At 44.1% G+C, this 21,731-nt stretch overlaps 1 protein-coding gene across 3 annotated transcripts in view; it reads right to left on the bottom strand.

The window, feature by feature from the left end:
- The window catches only part of LOC143941212 (GRIP1-associated protein 1-like), a 146,188-nt gene that overhangs the window by 90,203 nt on the left and 34,254 nt on the right, over positions 1-21,731 (bottom strand). For all 3 annotated transcript variants that reach the window (XM_077463255.1, XM_077463257.1, XM_077463256.1), the window contains 6 exons: positions 20,512-20,724; positions 14,343-14,456; positions 14,152-14,229; positions 12,953-13,048; positions 12,716-12,772; positions 10,418-10,517 (listed from right to left, as the gene is read on the bottom strand). In XM_077463255.1, coding sequence (XP_077319381.1) covers positions 10,418-10,517; positions 12,716-12,772; positions 12,953-13,048; positions 14,152-14,229; positions 14,343-14,456; positions 20,512-20,724 — 658 coding nt within the window. The remainder of the gene's footprint in view (positions 1-10,417; positions 10,518-12,715; positions 12,773-12,952; positions 13,049-14,151; positions 14,230-14,342; positions 14,457-20,511; positions 20,725-21,731) is intronic.

Below are 21,731 nucleotides of genomic sequence, written 5' to 3'. Positions count from 1 at the left end.
CTGAGCCACTTGCTCTCTTAGAAGCCAGCTGCCCAGGTACCCCACAACGAGGATTCCCTTGGTTCTCAACAAACCCAGAACCAGAGCCAACACCTCTGTGAACACCCTGTGGGCCTAAGACAAGCCAAAGAGTAACAACAAATTGATAGTGGTTATCTTCCAGAAAACAGGAGGAAACATTTGAAGATGGAAAATGGGAATGTGCAGGTAGGCATCCTTCATATCCACTGACACTAGGCAGTCCCCTTGATGAAGTTAAGCAATATCTGACAAGGAGGACTCCATCCTGAATTTTTCTATTTTCAGGAACTTGGTGACACATACGAGATCCAGAAGTGACAGATGTCTCCATTTGGCTCGGGAACTGTGAACAGATTTTGAAATAAATGCCTTGCATTTGGGGAGGATTTTTCCTTGGAACTGGATGATTTGGATGACCAGTTTTTTTTTTTTTTAACAGAAACGGGGGGTGGGCTTTTGCTTGAAGCCTGAGGTTGGTTGCTTATGAAAGGACTTATACTTGAACTCAGACGGCATGTCTGACCCGTCATAATTGCCTCCTTTACAAAGGGGTATGATTGGGCTTTTACTCACAGTCACCCTCTGTATACAAGGGCAGCCTCTCAATTTGCTTTTTGCAGAGAATTTCCACAAACCAACACTTGAGCTAAAGGGTTCTTCTCATATCAACTTACATGGTGCCCTCCTGTGAACACTGCCTTATGGAGACTTTTAAGCATCCATCGAGAAACTCAAGGCTCTTGGAAAGTCTTCTGGAACAACTTTACATCTCCCATGTGGACAAACACGGCCCTTGCATGAGCGAATGCTTGAGCACCGCTGTGTGACTGAGACCTACTGTTTAAAGAATGAGTCATAGCCCTTGTACACACGGTCGGAGATTCCGACAACCAAATCCGTCGGATTTTGTCCGACGGATCTTGTCCGAAACTGTTGCATACACACGGTCGGACAAAGTTGACGGAAAATACGATCTTTCAGAACGTGATGACGTAATTTCGTTACGATGGGACTACATTCAGGCTAGTAGCCAATAGCTTTGATGTAGGAATTTGATCTGAGCATGCATGGCACTTTGTCCGATCGGAATTCTCTACACACGATCGGAGTATGTCCGATCAGAGCAGTTTGTCGGAAAATATTTCCAGCAAGTTGGAAAATTTGGTCCGACGGATATTCCGACGGAAACAGTCCGATGCATACCACACACAGTCGAAAATTTCCGACAAACCGCTCCGATCAGACACATTCCGACGGAATCTCCAACAGTGTGTACAAGGGCTAAGTCAACCCTAAAGCTTGAATCTTTAACTCAAGTTAGCCAACAAAAAGCAACAATTAAACTCTAAAAACGTTCTGCATTGATCGATGGCTAACACGGTTAAGTACTCTCATAATCGATGTTTTTAAAAGGCCCCCAAAAATATCTATATCTACTTACCAAGTACATAGGATAGTTATAAGAGTCCCCGCCATGCAACAAACTTGCACCCAATGTCCAATTGTAGGCATACACACACATACTGTACATTTATGCTCATTGGTGGCTGCAGGCTGCTAACCTCCCAGCAATTGTGTGGTTAGGAACAATATACCAGCTCCATGCACAAAAGCCCAGTAGTACAAGATCAAAGACTGAGCCACAGTGTTTCCTTATTATTTATAGCCAAGTGATATCTGTAAAGGTATTATGATAGTAGTCATTTTGCTGCTTATCCATGCAGTTTCTTCCATTCTGAAATGAAGATGTTGTTTAAATAGGCAGTTACATTTCTCCACATTATAGAACAAAGTCCAGTTGAATGTGACCAACTACTACTAGCCATTCCTCAGTCATCTTTATTATATAAAACTACTTGAGGGAGCAACTACCGTATATACTCGAGTATAAGCCGAGATTTTCAGCCTCTTTTTTGAGGCTGAAAGTGCCCCCTCGGCTTATACTCGAGTCACCGCTGTCTGACTGCTCGATCAGCGTATCGAGCAGACAGACGGCGGACATTAAAATTCAAAAGCCGCGCCTCCTTCTCCGCCTCCGCCTGTGATAGGCGGAACACTGAATTTCCCAGCAGTCAGTGTTCCGCCTATCACGGACATCCGTTCATTCTCATACTACGGACGAGTATGAGAGGATGTCCGTGATAGGCGGAACACAGGCTGCTGGGAAATTGAGTGTTCCGCCTATCACAGGCGGAGGACGGAGGCGCGGCTTTTGAATTGTAGAATGGCCGCCGAGAAGAGCGGCGATCCATCGGCACGACACGGGACGGAGGAGGCACGGAACGGAGGAGGCACGGGACAGAGGAGGCACGGGACAGAGGAGGCACGGGACAGAGGAGGCTCGGGACGACGGCGGCTCGGGACGGAGGCTTGGGACACAGGTAGGCTGGACACACACACAAGGCTGCACGGACACACACACACACACACACACACACACACACACACACACACACACACACGGATGGATGGATACACACACACACACACACACACACACACACACACAGGGATGGATGGATGGATGGATGGATACACACACACACACACACACACAGGGATGGATGGATGGATGGATGGATACACACACACACACACACACACACAGGGATGGATGGATGGATGAATACACACACACACACACACACACACACACACAGGGATGGATGGATGGATGGATACACACACAGGGATGGATGGACGGACACACACACAGGGATGGATGGATGGATGGATGGATGGACACACACACAGGGATGGACGGACACACAGGGATGGACAGCCATGTGTCACCCTCGGCTTATACACGAGTCAATAAGTTTTCCAGTTTTTTGGGGGTAAATTGGGGGCCTCGGCTTATATTCGGGTCGGCCTATACTCGAGTATATACGGTACAAATATTTGAAATAAGATCATGAAAGTATGATGGGAAAAAAGTGAAAGTCACAAGAAAATTACTTTTAGGTGAATTTCATAACAACGTAAAAAAAACGTGTACACTTTTAAAAATATAACGTCCCTATAAGCACCCAGTTATGAAGGTGTTAAAGTTATGTCTTTAGCATTAATGAGTAATAGTTGAGTCACAGTTGATTGGACTGCTTTAATTTCCCATTGAAAAAGAATTAAAATGCCCCTTGTGTTTCTTCTGCTGTATTAATCCTCCATTTTGTCCATTGTTAAACTAATGGGAATGATGTAGATGCGGCCATTAAGGTAATTGGATTTTTATGTGAGTTTATCAGCTAGGCACTTGACTGTGTTTGCTGTTTATGTGGATGGCAGTGCTATATTCTGTCATCTGGGCAATTCATCTGCCCTGTTCTTCCCCTGCATTGTCTGACACTTTTAATATACCCAGAAAAGTGATTTGCCATTTACACAGGGCTAGTGAGATATTCTATACTGATTACCATAGCCAAGAGCACATGCTATAAATCAGTATTCATGTATTAACACATCTACATTAAAGTGAATTCGTAGTTAGCACACTGACTTAGGAGGCAAGATACAGGAGCACAGGGTAAAGACGGGTGACCCTGGGGATGACAGTAAGTAAAATGATACTCGACAGTAAGCTCTTGTTCCCACTGAATATGGCTTTGAAATAGTGCAAGTTCATATGAACCTGCACGATTTCAAAGCCGCATTTCAGTCTGACTTTGGGGGGCGACTTGAAAGACATCTGTGCAGGTTCATGCACAGATGTCTATTGAATTTGCCCCCAAAGTTGCCAAAAGTAGTGCAGGAACTACTTCTGTAAATTGGTGCGACGCCGCAAAGTCGGCTTCGCACCGATTGGGGCGATGCTATTCTCAGCAAAAGGATCCAATTTGACATGCGATTTGACCTGTCAAATCCCGCCGTTGTGGGTGCTTAAACTGGGTTCCATTTTTTACATTTTGCTTCCACCTTTCAGATGACCTTAAAGCAGAACTAAAGTTATTTTGTATCAAAAAGCGAGCAGGAAGGCTTTTTATTGCAGAAGAGACATGGCACGAGGGCCGCTCAGTTTACAGCACCGGCACGGTCTCTGTGTGCCAGAACGATGGCCTCCCGCGCAAGCGCAGGAGTGAGGTCATCCCATTCCGGCCAATGCAGATGGCTGAAGACCGACACAGGAGAAGATGCAGGCACTGGCGTTAAGGCAAGTCTTGATCCCTTTAGTTCTGTTTTAAAGCAGAATGAAACCTAAAGATTTAACAAACGTGCTGTGAATGAAAAACTGTCACATTTGGTTGTGTTGTTAACCGAACTGTCGAGCCATTAAATGGCTGGTGTCAAAACTGATAACATGTGCAGCACCACTGCAACTGCAGATCAAACAGAGGCTAAGATGGCAGCTTTCTTGGCTATAAAGGATAAAAGGGCCAGTAAAATAACTAGCTTTGTCCTGATTTTGGAGAAAAATAACTGTAGGGCGTAACTGGAAGAGAAGCACGCCAAAAGTTCAGTGCAGACTTCAAACTCTCCTGCAGTTTCCAGCAGTGGGGGCGCTCCATTAGGGGAGCAGGGGGAGCCCCCCTAACCCATGCACCAGGCCCCTAATCTACATACAGGTTTTTTTTTTTTTTTTTTAACCACATGATTAGAGCCTGGGGCCCTAAATGGCTTCATAAAGGGTGATCTTGGAGTACCGATTTGTTTCCTGCCCCCACCAAAAAAATGGAGGGCCAGCCGTCACTGGTTTCCAGTTGCACATACTAGCTTTCCCTTTGCTTCTCTTAGGGATCAAGCTGGCATTTTTATTTTCCTGCTCAGATGAAGCATATGTTCACTTTTGCTTTCTGCTTCCAGGATAAATATGGAAAGGTGGCCTGCGCACATCAGATGATGATAGTGATCTCAAACTGAAATGTCGGCCTGTTCGGCCAAGCCACCTACACAGTGCTTGACTTGCTCAATTTTCTTTAACAATACCTGAGAAACCAATTACTTTTCAACTGAATTCAGAAGCTACATGTGTGCATGCCTTAGCCCACGCTGACTTTAGGAAGGTGGGCAGTGTTCAGCTGAAGAGCAAAGCGGTGGTGGCTGCAGATGTTAACTACTGCTGTGCTACTGTTAGAACAGCTAATTACAAGAGGTTTTGAGCAAATAGGGGAGGTAGGGACTCCGCATGGAAAGTCTCTTTGGCTTGCGCCTGTTAAACTTCAGAGAGCGACAACCCTACTTCATGATGATCCCAGACTGCCATGCTCCTTGGGTCATCCAGACGAGACATAACGCAGACTGGCGATAGCCACAGCCCCATTCATTTTGTCATTACTCACAGCTTGTGACCACAGAAGAGGATAAGGATTTAGTAGACTGGTAAAACCACAATCCCCGTCTACAAACTCACTTCAAACTTCTCACCACAGACTGCTACAGCCATCATTATTAAAGTAATGTTTCCACAGAAGGTTATATAAGCAGAAAACTGTACATACATAACATGGCATGTATTAACTACTGTTGACATATGTCTATTATCTGGCTTTGCCCCCTCATAAGGTAAATTATTCAAAAGATTTTAAAAAAAGGTGACGTAGTATTCAAAAATGAGCTCTGCAAGCCATTTAAATCCTGTGAATATTAAGTAGAAACCTATTAAGATTTTTTTTAAGCTCCTTTGCATGCCTTCACTTTACTAGGGACTTGCCTTCCATGATTGCTGGGCTAAGGTTCACCTACCTGCTTATAGCTTCTATGGAACAGGGTGTTAAAAACATGTTACTAAGGCTACAGTAACAAAGAGAAATGAAATGAAGGGGTGCACAGGTTGGTTTTCCAGCAGACATCTTTTGAAATGCAGTAAGCAGCATAGAGGGAAGCCTACCCCAAACCATCTCCAGGCTCATAAAAGATCCCCCTATTCAACTCTACGTTTGTTTAATGCACAGGCACAGCCAGAGTAAGTGCAAGAAACAATGAACGGTTGTACACAAATCCATAGCTGAAATAGAGGGATATGTATGTATACTTTACAAAGTCCATACCGTATATTCTCGAAATACCAGAACGGATTACGTGATTCTAGTAGGCAGACCTAGACGTAGTCTGATCTCTAGCAAGTGAATTGACATCTCAACATATCTATGGAACCAGGTAAGGTGTTGCTATACATTTTACTAAAATTCGTTCAACTTGTAGGGTCCACTTGTATGCGATGCTTTATTCTCTTTATAAAGATGGGGTTCCAGTTTATTTGTGTATTCATTTATGTAAATGCCCCAGTGTTGTTTCCACTGGTTAAAGCAGTTTTGCACTTTAAAGAGGTACCATGATATGGTGCGTTTCTTGCACAAACGTTGGAAATGTACGTAACCTTGAGACCTGTATTAGAATGTCAGAATTAGGTTTTAATGAGGTCCTTTTTCCTCTGCGTGTCGGGGCTGAGTGCTGGGGAATTCTTTGTGAACTCGTAATGAACTGCCCCTCCCATATACAAGTCCCTTGCTAGTCATAAATTAATTGAGCTGCTTGACATTTAATCCTTGAGAGGTACCATCGAAAACCTTGTCTCGTGCAACACCTGAGGTCTCATAATGGAAGATTCCCGCACTTACAGAGATTTACTGCCAAACAGTTTCCCGTAGTATGGTCACAGTCGGCTCATGCACCCAAGAAAAACAGTACATCTAAACAAAACAAGCTCAATTCATAATAGGCCTATAAATACAGTCCAATGTTTCTCCCTGCAGAGGAAGCCATCAATAACCAGCATAAGGTATGGAATATTCCCTAACCATATAAAAAGCTGAACTCCAGCCTTACCCACAGGGAAACCAGATAGAAGGAGCATAAATCCTGAATGATTTGCACAATCCCTAAAAACTTAAATCTGAACTCCAGTACAACCTCCCGTCTACCACTAGTGTACAGGTTTTTCTTTTGTATGGAAATTGGATTAAAACCAACACTGAAGGCGTCTCAAGGCATGCTTTAGCTGCAGCAAGTCAGATAGAGCCCACCTAGAGAAAGCCTGGAGAATGTCCAGCGTCATAGTGCACTTTCCTCTCCAGCCTTAAAGGAGAAGTACAGCCAAAGCTTGATTGGCTGTACTTCTGTTGATCAAAGGAGTGCACTTGCGTGACCCGTTTTCAGCAGACAGCGGGCTGACGTCACAGAGCTGGTCCTGGTTGGGGAAAGATCACGACCATATGACTGAGATACACCCAGGAACCTGGACTAATCGTTAGCTCAGCCTCTCAGCAAGCTGCTGAGAGCCTGGGCTAGCCGCCCCCACCCCCTCCACAGCCCATGCGCTCCAGTAGGTGGGGGGGGGGGGGTGAGCTACAGTGACTGAATCACCAGCTCTCCGCACACAGAGCACTGAGAACTGAGCGATCAGCAGCGTTTGATCTCTCAGTTCTCAGCCTTAGAGCCGGCAGGGGACAGGCACCTAGGTAAGTATGATTCCAAAAAAAAACCCCCCACATACTTCTCTTTTAAGGGAGAAGTACAGCCAAAGCTCATTTGGGTGTAGTTCTCCTGTGGTTCACAGGAGTGGAGTTCATTTTGCACTCCTGTGACCCATTTTCAGCAGGGAGTGGGCTAAAGTCTGCTCTCTGCTGACATCACAGAGTCGGTCCAGGCTCGGGCCTTGACAGTCAGCAGTTCTCTCATGGAGCTGAGAGAAATTAGTGATTGGGGGGTGCGACGCTCGGTTCTCATTGGTAGAGGCGTGGGCAAAAGTTGTAGCATCGGACGATGCTGCATCCACCTAAGTATGTAGGATTCTAAAAAACAAAAAACCTTTTAATGTCCCAGCCTGACCTTTACATTTACTGGATTTCAGTTCTTTCAGTCATGGAGGCTCAGTTTTAAAGAAGGTATGTACAACACCCTGCCAGCCATGATCTGCCAGCATGGCACAGAAAAGCACCAAGACCTAATAATGATGGTAATGGGTCTCAAAAAACACAAGTAATGAAAATAAAGGTTTCACTGTATTTAATAATTTCAATAGCATGTTGATGAGGGGGAAAGAAGAACCAGGGAAGGAGAGAAGATAAAAATTTCTGCATTAAGCCACATGCTCACTACTAACAGTCTGATCGACACTGAAGGACTAGCAGAATTTTGTACAGTGTTAGTCAAGACACAAGATGGATTAATGAAAAGTTCTTAAACTTCAACATTTAAAATAGTGAAGTTTACATTTTTTGAAAAGCAAATAAGAATAAAACAAAAAACATAATTTTGCAGAAACAAAAATATGCATTTAATTTTTTTTTCACAGGAGCCTGCAGAGCATTGCACCCGTAATCATTGGATTGTAGGTGCAATGCCAGGCTCCTGCACATGTGGTCGCAGTCCATTAAGAATTACAAGGATGTCTGCAAAATGTGACAGCAGGTGTGGAAAACTGATCCCCTGCCCACTGTCATGGGAGGGGGTGGAGTTGGGGCATTGGGGTGTGGGGACAGGTCTGGAGTGATGTGGTTGTAATGTGTACTATACGCCAAAAGGTGAACGTATTCTTTAATTAGCTCACATAGACTATTCAATTTATCAATTGCCTAAAATGTATTTTTAATGATCTCTAATCAAAGCTACAGAGGGAAAGAAGTATTTGATCCACTGCTAATTTAGTTTTTTTGCCCACTGACAAAGAAATCATCAGTCTATCATTTTAATGGTCAGTTTATTTTAACAGCGAGAGACAGAATAACAACAAAAATATCCAAAAAACGCATATAAAAAAAAAGTTATTAATTGATTTGCATTTTAATGAGTGAAGAAAGTATTTGATCCCCTATCAATCAGCAAGATTTCTGGCTCCCAGGTGTCTTCTACACAATAAAGGGAGTGCTCCTAATCTCAGCTTGTTACCTATATAAAAGTCACCTGTCCACAGAAGCAATTAATCAGATTCCAATCTCTCCACCATGGCCAAGACCAAAGAGCTGCCCAAGGATATCGGGGACAAGATTGTAGACCTACACAAGGCTGGAATGGGCTACAAGACCGAAGCAGCTTGGTGAGAGGTGACAACAGTTGGTGCAATTTTTCGCAAATGGAAGAAACACAAAATAACTGTCAATATCCCTCGTTCTGGGGCTCCATACAAGATCTCACCTCATGGAGTTTTAATGATGAGAACGGTGCAGAATCAGCCCAGAACTACATGGGAAAATCTCATCAATGATCTCAAGGTAGATGGGACCATAGTCACCAAAAACACAACTGGTAACACTCTACGCCGTTAAAGACTAGAATTATGCTTTGGGGGTGTTTTTCTACTAAGGGGGCAGGACAACTTCACTGCATCAAAGGAACGATGGGCGGGGCCATGTACCATCAAATCTTGGGGGAGAACCTCCTTCCCTCAGCCAGGGTATTGGAAATGGGTCGTGAATAGGTATTCCAGCATGACAATGACCCAAAACACACAGACAGGGCAACAAAGGAGTGGCTCAAGAAGAAGCACATTAAGGTCTTGGAGGGGCTTAGCCTGTCTCCAGACATTAAACCCATAGAAAATATGTGAAGGGATCCGACGATTCAAGTTACCAAACATCAGCCTTAAACCCTCAATGACTTGGAGAGGATCTGCAAAGAGAAGTGGGACAAAGTCCCTCCTGAGACGTGTGCAAACCTGCAAAACTACAAGAAACGTCTGACCTCTGTGATTGCCAACAACGGTTTTGCCACCAAGTACTAAGTCATGTTCTGTGAAGGGATCAAATACTTATTTCACTCATCAAAATGCAAATCAATTTACAACTTTTTTTAAATGCGTTTTTCTGGATTTTTTTTTTTGTTGTTGTTGTTATTTGGTCTCTCACTGGTAAAAATAAACCTAGCATTAGAATTCTAGACTGATCATTTCTTTGTCAGTGGGTAAACATACAAATCAGCAGGGGATCAAATACTTTTTCCCCCTCATTGTATCTCATTTATATAAATCATAAAGTCTTAAACTCAGTATATGCAGGAAAAAGTCCTCTTATGCTCCCAAACTACAATGCTTCTAAATGCTAGACAAGGATTTAAAAGCAGCTTTAATCTTTTACATTCAGCTATTTCAGGAAAGGTGTATGTAATACCGTACATAAAATACATCATACATTTTACTAACGGGGTATCATCTGTGGCTGATTAGAGACTTTACTATGCTGGAGGAGGTCTTGAAAGCAATTATCAAAGTTGTCAGAACACAGTTTGGGTGCAGCCTTGTTTTCCGCAGGACTGCCGCTGGAGGGCAAGGAGCTCCAACCGAGCATAAGAAATCCTGCCATGTTCAGGAGAAGAGTGGACAGGCTCCTTTCACTGTCCACATAAATTAGCTAAGGATAACGGCGATGTTTTAACACATAACTATGTCTGAGAATTAGCAACAGATTCTTGGAAAACTACCCAACAATGAAGTGAGCACTGCATGCCCGGGTCCTAAGAAACCACCTACCTGTTCGAGTTTTACTGTTAGTGAGAATCTCCTGAAGCCGTTCCTGAAGCTTATCTGCTCTTTTCCTCTCCAGGTGAAGCTGCCGCTTCAGGTCCTTAAGCTATGAGAAACAGTACAAAACAATCTGTGTATTGGGGAGCAGAGAGGTCAATATATCCTGATGTCTGTGTATTAGGAGGAGAGGAGAGGTCAGTGTATCCTGATGTCTGTGTATTAGGAGGAGAGGAGAGGTCAGTGTATCCTGATGTCTGTGTATTAGGAGGAGAGGAGAGGTCAGTGTATCCTGATGTCTGTGTATTAGGGAGGAGAGGAGAGGAGAGGTCAGTGTATCCTGATGTCTGTGTATTAGGAGGAGAGGAGAGGTCAGTGTATCCTGATGTCTGTGTATTAGGAGGAGAGGAGAGGTCAGTGTATCCTGATGTCTGTGTATTAGGAGGAGAGGAGAGGTCAGTGTATCCTGATGTCTGTGTATTAGGGAGGAGAGGAGAGGAGAGGAGAGGTCAGTGTATCCTGATGTCTGTGTATTAGGAGGAGAGGAGAGGTCAGTGTATCCTGATGTCTGTGTATTAGGAGGAGAGGAGAGGTCAGTGTATCCTGATGTCTGTGTATTAGGAGAGGAGAGGTCAGTGTATCCTGATGTCTGTGTATTAGGAGGAGAGGAGAGGTCAGTGTATCCTGATGTCTGTGTATTAGGAGGAGAGGAGAGGAGAGGTCAGTGTATCCTGATGTCTGTGTATTAGGAGAGGAGAGGAGAGGTCAGTGTATCCTGATGTCTGTGTATTAGGAGGAGAGGAGAGGTCAGTGTATCCTGATGTCTGTGTATTAGGGAGGAGAGGAGAGGAGAGGTCAGTGTATCCTGATGTCTGTGTATTAGGAGGAGAGGAGAGGTCAGTGTATCCTGATGTCTGTGTATTAGGGAGGAGAGGAGAGGAGAGGTCAGTATATCCTGATGTCTGTGTATTAGGAGGAGAGGAGAGGTCAGTGTATCCTGATGTCTGTGTATTAGGAGGAGAGGAGAGGTCAGTGTATCCTGATGTCTGTGTATTAGGAGGAGAGGAGAGGAGAGGTCAGTGTATCCTGATGTCTGTGTATTAGGAGGAGAGGAGAGGTCAGTGTATCCTGATGTCTGTGTATTAGGAGGAGAGGAGAGGAGAGGTCAGTGTATCCTGATGTCTGTGTATTAGGAGAGGAGAGGAGAGGTCAGTGTATCCTGATGTCTGTGTATTAGGAGAGGAGAGGAGAGGTCAGTGTATCCTGATGTCTGTGTATTAGGAAAGGAGAGGAGAGGTCAGTGTATCCTGATGTCTGTGTATTAGGAGGAGAGGAGAGGTCAGTGTATCCTGATGTCTGTGTATTAGGAGGAGAGGAGAGGTCAGTGTATCCTGATGTCTGTGTATTAGGAGGAGAGGAGAGGTCAGTGTATCCTGATGTCTGTGTATTAGAAGGAGAGGAGATGTCAGTGTATCCTGATGTCTGTGTATTAGGAGGAGAGGAGAGGTCAGTGTATCCTGATGTCTGTGTATTAGGAGGAGAGGAGAGGTCAGTGTATCCTGATGTCTGTGTATTAGGAGGAGAGGAGAGGTCAGTGTATCCTGATGTCTGTGTATTAGAAGGAGAGGAGAGGTCAGTGTATCCTGATGTCTGTGTATTAGAAGGAGAGGAGAGGTCAGTGTATCCTGATGTCTGTGTATTAGGAGGAGAGGAGAGGTCAGTGTATCCTGATGTCTGTGTATTAGGAGGAGAGGAGAGGTCAGTGTATCCTGATGTCTGTGTATTAGAAGGAGAGGAGATGTCAGTGTATCCTGATGTCTGTGTATTAGGAGGAGAGGAGAGGTCAGTGTATCCTGATGTCTGTGTATTAGGAGGAGAGGAGAGGTCAGTGTATCCTGATGTCTGTGTATTAGGAGGAGAGGAGAGGTCAGTGTATCCTGATGTCTGTGTATTAGGAGGAGAGGAGAGGAGAGGAGAGGAGAGGAGAGGTCAGTGTATCCTGATGTCTGTGTATTAGGAGGAGAGGAAAGGAGAGGAGAGGAGAGGAGAGGTCAGTGTATCCTGATGTCTGTGTATTAGGAGAGGAGAGGTCAGTGTATCCTGATGTCTGTGTATTAGAAGGAGAGGAGAGGTCAGTGTATCCTGATGTCTGTGTATTAGAAGGAGAGGAGAGGTCAGTGTATCCTGATGTCTGTGTAGTAGGAGGAGAGGAGAGGTCAGTGTATCCTGATGTGTACTAGAAGGAGGGCAACTAACCTGTGATCTAAATATAATCAGAGTGTGTATTATACAAAGAATGTTACTTACAGCAGCACTTCCTCGCTTCTCTACAATTCTCTGCCCATCTGTTGTATCCTTTACCTCCTAATAAAAAAAAAACACAACAAACCACCTTACAATATTTCGAAAAAGATATTGATGTAATTCTCATAATAGAAGTGAAAGTAGCTCTGATGGAGAGTGGAAGACAAAGCAGAATAGGGAGGAGGTATCACAGCAGGGGGCACCTTCGATGGTCATGGGGCGTGTGGGAAGGGGTCTCACCTGTCTCAGCTGTTCTATTGTCCCATTAAGACTTTCTTTCACTTTTTCAGATGCCTTGATTTGTTCCATTAGTGAGTCTAGCTCCTTCTGTTTCATCTGAAGGTAATTAAAACAGCATAAAATTAAAATGTAACACCTCTGGTGCTGCAAGTATGTCAGCACAAAGTAAAATAGTACCTTCTAAAACACGGTCATGTACTTTGCTTATGGGGTACAGACAATAAGTTTGTTGAATATCTTTCTCCCACCCGGCTGCTTATACTCTCTCTCAATTTGCTTAACCTTACAATGTAGATAAACCCAGAGACCTGGCATCCATTTCATTCTTAGCAAAAAATCTTAGTAGGAATTTAGCCTTTCAAAAATTTCACAGAATGCCACTGAAGGTGAAAAAGCCAATAGAAAGTTATGTGAATCTGACTGCATCAGTAATGAAAGCCAGTTGGTCACTTATGTACCTATAAGAACATCCTCGGCACAGCTGCGTCACAATGTGATTTGAAATTTTCACCGAACGCTCTATTATAAGCCAAAGAAAGGAGCAATGAAGGGGGTTAGCTTATCCTGTGACTAATACTCATGGTTTTAGGACATTGGCAGAGCAGCACTAACATAAAATGGTTTGTAGCTCCTCTATATATAGTTAGTGAGGGAGGCAATCCACTGCAAGTGTATAAAACTAGGGATGCACCGATACCGGTATGGGTGCCGATACTTGGCATTTTCCGGTGTATCGGTACTCATTAAAATGCACCGATACCAGCAACCGATGCCGGAGGTGACGTCCGCTTGGGCGGAGCTCGGGAACCGGATAAGGGTGTGGCCTCTCCACATGGCGGCGAGTGCCGTTTCCCTTATGACATGTGCTTTGCTGCTGCTGCACCTGCTACATGGCTTCCCCACATGGCAAACGTCCGCCATACACTGTGTCCCTTCATATTATGGCGAAAATGTGTAATTTTTCCTTTTTTTGGTTTAAAAAAATGGTCACATGACCAAAATTAGGTATTGGTGAGTACACAATGTCAAGTATCGGTACTCGTACTCAATGTCAAAAAAGTGGTATCGGTGCATTCCTATATAAAACTGATGCTACAGCACTCAGTCCTACCAGCTAGAAAACTGAATCTAATTAAAACTAAAAGAAAAAAAAGCTCTGTGAATTAGCTAGAAAACACGAGTTTCAATATTAATCTTACATGCAGATCTGCTGTATGTTCTTCTTGAAGTTTTGCAAAGTCTTCCTTGTGTTGCAGCTGGTTCCTTTCAACAGTTTCCTGTAAGAAGTCTCAAGATTAGACAGAGAAGACACACTGATCCAGATGCAAAGAAGTGAATAAAACTGACAGGTTCGGTGACATTGGAAGCACATGGATAACCCCGCACTCACTTCTGCCTCCTTTAGTCGACGTTCAAACCATCCTTTGGTGCCCTCTAGTGAATTAATCTGTAAACGCAGCTCCTCTGTAGTCTGCTGTAAGCCTTCCAACTCCCTGCAGCGCGCCTGAGGATACAGAACAGATTATAGGTCACATGAAAAAATCTCTAATAGAAAATTACAGCCTTTCAGCCAACGAGAAGTTAAAGTATTGCAACAAACCTCATGGGGGGCAGATAAACAGCATCATATAGACAATGTCTGATGGTATAACCAGCCCAGTTGTCTGTATTACAGTTGCCAAAACCACCTATCAACAGTCTGTCCTCATCAATGCCCCTCTGGTTATGAAAAGCAAATATATGGGAAACTATGATGCATTTTCAATGATACCACAATCAACTATTGTTGTGACATTTTCTGAAAACAGATTTAGAATGTTAACTTTTGCCCTTGATGTTTCCATATTTTTATGGAAGATTTGTTGATTTTAGATTCTAAAACGTATACATTTTAAGTAACAGTTTTTGGGTCCCCTGCTGGCGGTCCAGGCTCCTCCCCCCTGCTGAGTACCCCCAAAAGCAAGCCTCTTGCTATAGGGGTGCTTGAGCAGGCTCGCTCCTCCAGAGCTGCGCTCCTGTGAATGGACATTGTCCAGCCCCACCCTCTCCTCATTGGCTCACTGGCTTTGATTGACAGCAGCATGAGTCAATGGCTCCCAGTGCTGTGTGAGCCAATGAGCAGAGAGATCCGGGAGACCAGCTGCTTTCATGCACATCGCCGGATGTAGATGGGGCTCAGGTAAGTATAAGAGGGGGCTGGGCAGCTGCACCCAGGTATTTTTTTTTTACCTTGTATAGAATACATTAGGGTAAAAAACCTTCTGCCTTTAAAGCCACTTTATTTCTAGGTCGTTTTTCTTTATTTGAAACACTTTAAGCCGCACCCTGATGAATAAGGGCCTGTTCACACTGCCCAGCAGCCCAAACAGCTGTTGCCTATACAGCATTTTGGGCTGCAGAGCCGTACAGCAGGGGATGAGCATCACAGAGCTCTCTTTTATTTAACAACTTTATATGAAGTGTACAGAGTGACACTACATGCATGTCACTGCACAGCAGCCCATTGCTCTGCATCTGCCATGCAATGACATGTGGGAGCATGCAAAGCGGTGTGCTCTTATGCACACGTTACATAATATTGCACAGCTCTGGAATGTAATAAAACACTGTGTTCTGGTCTGAAGAGGACACACAAAAATATATTGTTTTCTGTGCGTCCTTGCAGTTTCCATGAGGTAAAGCACAGGCAACTGCATGCATACCATTGTCCTCATAAGTTTACATACCCTGGCAGAATTTATGATTTCTTGCCCATTTTTCAGAGAATACGAATGAGAACACAAAAACATTTTTCACTTTGGTTGAAGCCATTTATTATCAATCAACTGTGTTTACATACCCCAGTTCTTAATACCGTGTATTGCCCCCTTTAACATCAATGACAGCTTGAAGTCTTTTGTGGTATTTGTGGATGAGGCTCTTTATCTTCTCAGATGGTAAAGCTGCCCATTCCTCTTGGTAAAAAGCCTCCAGTTCCTGTAAATTCTTGGGCTGTCTTCCATGAATGGCACATTTGAGATCTCCCCAGAGGGGCTCAATGATATTGAGGTCAGGAGACTGAGATGGCCACTCCAGAACCTTCACTTTATTCTGCTGTAGCCAATGACAGGTTGACTTGGCCTTGTGTTTTGGATCATTGTCATGTTGGAATGTCCAAGTACGTCCCATGCGCAGCTTCCTGGCTGATAAATGAAATGTTCCTCCAGTATTTTTTGATAACATTCTGCATTCATCTTACCAACAATTTTGACCCAATTTCCTGTGCCTTTGTAGCTCACACATCCCCAAAACATCAGCGATCCATCTCAGTACCTTTCATCATAGGCCTTGTTGACTCCTCTCCAAATGTAGGCACTTTCGCAACGGGCGTTGGTGGTAAAGCACCGCTATTTTTGGCGGCACTTTTCGACTGATAGCAGGGCGCTTTTAAGCCCCGCTAGCGGCTACAAAAGGCTTAAAAGTGCAGTCAAAGCGGAGCTGCAGTGGCACTTTGCCAGCGTTGTCCATTGATTTCAATGGGCAGAGGCCCTATAGGAGTGGTGTATGCACTGCTCCTGCAGCGCCTCAAAGATGCTGCTTGCAGGACTTTTTTTGAGTGCCCTGCCAGTGCACCGCTCCAGTGTGAAAGTCCTCAGGCTTTCACACTGGAGAGGAGAGGCGCTTTACAGGTGCTATTTTATATCGCTATAGCACCTGTAAGGTGCCTCAGTGTGAAAGGGGTCTTATGGTTGTAGCCAAAAAGCTCAAATTTGGTCTCATCACTCCAAATGACTTTGTGGCAGAAGGTTTGAGGCTTGTCTCTCTTCTGTTTGATATATTGTAAGCGGAATGCTTTGTGGCATTTGGGTAGTAATGGCTTCTTCTGGCGACTTGACCATGCAGCCCATCTTTCTTCAAGTGCCTCCTTATTGTGCATCTTGAAACATCCACACCACATGTTTTCAGAGTCCTGTATTTCACCTGAAGTTATTTGTGGGGTTTGCTTTGCATCCCGAACAATTTTCCTGGCAGTTGTGGCTGAAATTTTAGTTGAACCCCTCATTTTCCACTTGACGATTAGAGTTTGAACACTGCGAATTGTCATTCTCAATTCCTTGGATATCTTTTTATACCCCTTTCCTGTTTTATACAGTTCAGCTACCTTTTAATTTATGTCTTTGGTTACCTTTAATAGCCATTCAAACCCCCTTTGTGTCAACCTGTGTGCATGTTATCAGGCCAAAATCGCCAGGGTATGTAAACTTTTGATCAGGGTCATTTGGCTAGTTTCTGTTGCCATTATGATTTAAAAAGAATAAACACAGTTGATTGATAATAAATGACTTCAGCCAAACACTAACCATGAGTTAAAGCGGGAGTCCGCCGGGACTCCGCGTTTTTTTTTTTTTTTTTAAAAGCCAGCAGCTACAAATACTGCAGCTGCTGACTTTTAAAATAGTGACACTTACCCGCCCAGCGCGCCCGTGATGTCGGCACCCGAAGCCGATCTCTAGATCGTCTTTCGGGTGCTGCCGCCGCCATCTTGGGTATGGGAATCAGCAAATGGAGCCTTTCAGCTTCATTTCCCGGTTCCCTACTGCGCATGCGCGAGTCGCGCTGCGCAATAAGGACGGTCCCCGCTGCCTCTGGGATCTGTGTGTTTCCCAGCAGGCAGCGGGGCACTTGCGGAAAGGGACGGGCACTTGCGGAAAGGGGCGTAATCTACGTCCCTTTCCGCAGAGAGCTATCCCGGAAGTGGGTGCAGTTACCTGGATTATCCAGGTAACTCCCCCCCCCTCCCCCCTGAAAGGTGCCAATTGTGGCGCCGGAGGGGGGGAGGGTTCCGATGAGCGAAAGGTCCACTTTAGGGTGGACCTCCGCTTTAAATCTTTTTTGTTATTCATATTATCTGTAAAATGGCCAAGGAATAAAATTCTGCCAGGGTATATAAACTTATGAGCACAACTGTATTGTGAATTGGCCCTAACGGCTAAGATTAAAAAAAATAAAAATGACATACCAAGCCGTCCTGATGTGTCTTATTTTTACTCAGCTAGAATACACCAATATTCCGGCACAGAGAGGAAGAGCGAACAACAATAATTGTGCTGCTTTACAAAAAAAAAAAAAAGGGAAGAGCAGCATATATAGGCAGCAAGCAAAAACAACTGTCCCCATGGACACATAAAAGTACAATCTATAAAAAGAGGTTATGTAAAGTAAACCTTTCAGCTCATTCCTGCAGCCTGTTCTAAAACAACTGCCAACCATCTATTTATATTTTCTTGCTGATCGTTTCAAATTTAGGGAAATTGGTATTTTTTTTCTATTTTGATTTTCTCTTTTACATTTCTGTAGTTTAGTTTTAATGCTGCACATCATTTTATGGATGGTTTAGTTCTTACTGAAAGATTTATTTTACATCCATTAGTCGCTGGGCACTCTACAAAAAATGAGGCACTTTGGGTAGAATTTATGACTAGATGCAAATATAAAATTGAACAGAAGTGACCTTATTACCATCTTGCAGTGTGTGCTGTGAACTTCGCCCTCTAGTGGACAGCTGTACTGCACCATCAGCGTGAAGCATGCACCCAACCAGATGTATGCTCGATTGAATAAGAAAAGATGAAACCTATCCTACATATTCAAAAAAAAGGTTGATGTTCTGAGATATACTATACAACCTGATTGTACAATCGCCTTTAGATCCAACAACTATGTTATATAAAGGCTTGTGAAAAAGGATAGAAAATGATTGGCTTGTATAGATTTGTCCTCACATTACATAGTTTTGATAAATTTAAATGTGATTGTACAATCAGATTGTAGTTACGTTTGTCTACTCTTAGGGGGCATATTTTTAAAGTGGCATAAGGTGAGGTCTCCAATTATTAAACACTTTTCTGGTTGGCAAAAACTCCTTTACTGTTCATGCTTTCCCTGTTGGGTAATATTCGCCACTGTCTGCTAAACACATGGGTTTCCCTATTTTCACCTTCAATAAATGTTATTGAATTTAAAGAGGAGCTCCACCGTAAAAAAAATATTAAAATCCAGCAGCTAAAAATACTGCAGCTGCTGTCTTTTAATAAATGGACACTTACCTGTCCAGGGTGCCCGCGATGTCGGCAGCCGATGACGAGCGATCACTCATCTCTCGGCTGCCCCCGCCACCATCCTCGGTCAGGGAATCAGGAAGGGAAGTGTTGCGGCTTCACTGCCCGGTTCCCTACTGCGCATGCGCATCTTCACTGGTCCCCGTTGTGTTCTGGGAACTGTGCATTTCCCAGAACACAACGAGGGGGGGCGGGCATCTGCGGCTATTCTGCAGCTAGCTATGCCCAGAAGTGGGTGCAGATACTTGTATTATTATTATTATTAATAAAAAAGTGTAGTGCTCCAACAATCCTACAAAAAGGTTTACATATATACTGTAAATATCACATCATATGAACTGAGGTAACATTGCAAAGTGTCCACAAGTGCGATTCCACCACTACTATGCACTCACCAGAGCAAGCACAAAATTCACCGGATATGGTTTTGTCATCACTTAGGGTCTCCTTCCTGATCCCTGCAATAGATTTCCCAGTAACGGTGAGGCACACCTGGGCAGCTCGTTCTATGCAAGGAGTAGCTCACCACACGGAGCCTTTTCATTTCCTGAGTCCATGACTATCCAAGTTCACCCAGCAGAATCTGATCTATCAGATACTCACCTGCAGCTTGTATTGCCAGCACAAGGGATCGAGCCGGATGGCAGGCTTGGCTGCTCACCTGAATTACTTGGTATACAAGACTCTTCCAGTCTTCAACGCTCCTGGGGACTTTACCTGGTATAGGCCTGTCTCCAAAGAACACAGGCTCCAGGAATTATTATAGCAGCCGCTGTGCGACAGTAGCAGGGATCTGGCAGTCAGCACTCTGTTTGCAGCTGTGAACCTAAGCCTAATACCAGGTCAAGTCTCCGGGGGGAGGGGGCATCCTTCCATCTCCATCCCTTGTGCACAAATTGTACACCGACATGTTTGACACTTTTTTGGCGACCAGTGGGGCTAATACAGTGATCAGTGCTAAAAAAATATGCACGGTCACTGTACTAATGACACTGGCTTGGAAGGGGTTAACATCAGGGGCAATCAAAGGGGTTAACTGTGTGCCTAGCCAGTGTTTTACTACTGTGTGGGGGGTGCTTTTACTAGGGGAAACATAGATTTGTGTCCCTGCTTTTCCATTACTGACAGAACGGCGATCTACCTTGTTTACGTAGGCAGCTTCCCATTCTACCTGTGTACCGAACGATCAGCGGGTGCCAGCAAACATGGGGTTCAGAGGACCCGCTGATCCGCCTGCGCTGTGTAGAAACACAGCGTGAGCGAGCCGCCAGTAGTGCACACTCAGATCCGATACTTGGAAATGCAGAATCACGTATCATACACGTGATCCTGCGCAGTGCAGCCAATCTGTAGCAGTAAAACTTCTATAGGGCAGATGGCAAGTGGTTAAGAACAGCCATAAAACTGGAAATCTGATGTTAAACATTGTAAACTTTGCTGCCTTTACCTCTCCCTACTTACCTTCTCATCTCTCAGTTGTCCCCTCAGGTCCTCCTCTCCACGGTTTTTCTCTTCGTGAAGCTCCCTCAGTTCCTTCTCATATTTGGCTCGAATACTCAGGACCTCTTTTTCGTGCTGGAGCTTAATATTCCCCACCTCTTCCTTGTGCCGAGCCTTCTCCTGCTGCATCTCAATAGCCATTTCATCAAGCATGCCTTTTCTCTTATCAGCGCTCTACAGAAAGATAAAGAATGGGTAAGCTAAGATAGAAAGCAGGCCAAGAAAAAAAAACAAAAAGTAAATGTTTTTATTTCCACTGCAAAATACAGCAAATTTAGATCAGCGTGTTGTAAATTTTATTAAATGTATTTTTTTTAGCATCTATTTAAAGTTTAAGTCCATCGTAACATTAAAATCCCTGCATCTACAGACATCCACAATCTAACACTAACCTATCTATAGTTATCCCTGTACAGAAGAAATCAGTATACATACCTTTTCTGAAGCAGATTCAATCTGGTCTCCAGTGGTGGAAGCTCTGCAGAGGACACAGCCGATGACAGCTGTGAAATCAATGGGGAGTGGCGCCACCCATAGACTTACTATGGGGCTCCCGCTGTCCTCTGCACCCGTCTCCACAGCAAATCCGGCTGATTGGCTTCATAAAGGTATGTATACTGATTTCTTCTTTACAGGGCTAGATAGGTTAGTATTCGATCGTGGATGTCTATAGATGTGTTAGGGTGGACTTCTACTTTAAAGCTAGTTATGTTGTATGTAGATGAAGACAGCCATCAATGATCTTAGTTGATATAGAAACGCCGTCATGTTAGTAGTGTCTTGCAGCGATTGTGCGCACTGCTAAGCTGGTCACACACAGTTCTAATTTCAGCCATTTCATTCTGAACTGGCTGAAATTCCAGCTACAGGTGGCCCCAGCAGCAGCACCCGGCTACACAAGCTTTAAATGAAAAATTGGCAGAACAGTCAATGCATCCTACCAGATGCAGTCACTGTTCAGGTATTCAAGCAGCCACAGGGATCACAACTGGCTAAATTCAATAGCTGGAAGCAGGGATTCCTTCATAAACTATATTTAAAAGGCAATTTTTGGATAGAGTGGAGAGGGATTAGGACACCTGTCAGGTTTCTTTCTTGCGGTCTGTCTGTTCACCAAATTTTACCATTATCCTTGAAAGTGAAAGCAAAAGAAAATACCACATTTTGGCATTTCCCCAGAA

This window comes from Lithobates pipiens, unplaced genomic scaffold, assembly GCF_037356315.1.
Source record: "Lithobates pipiens isolate NorthernLeopardFrog02 unplaced genomic scaffold, aLitPip1_a1.2 Scaffold_3, whole genome shotgun sequence".
Lineage (NCBI taxonomy): Eukaryota > Metazoa > Chordata > Amphibia > Anura > Ranidae > Lithobates > Lithobates pipiens.
The sequence above is the reverse complement of the archived record's forward strand: the minus strand, read 5'-3'. Positions and strand labels throughout refer to the sequence as shown.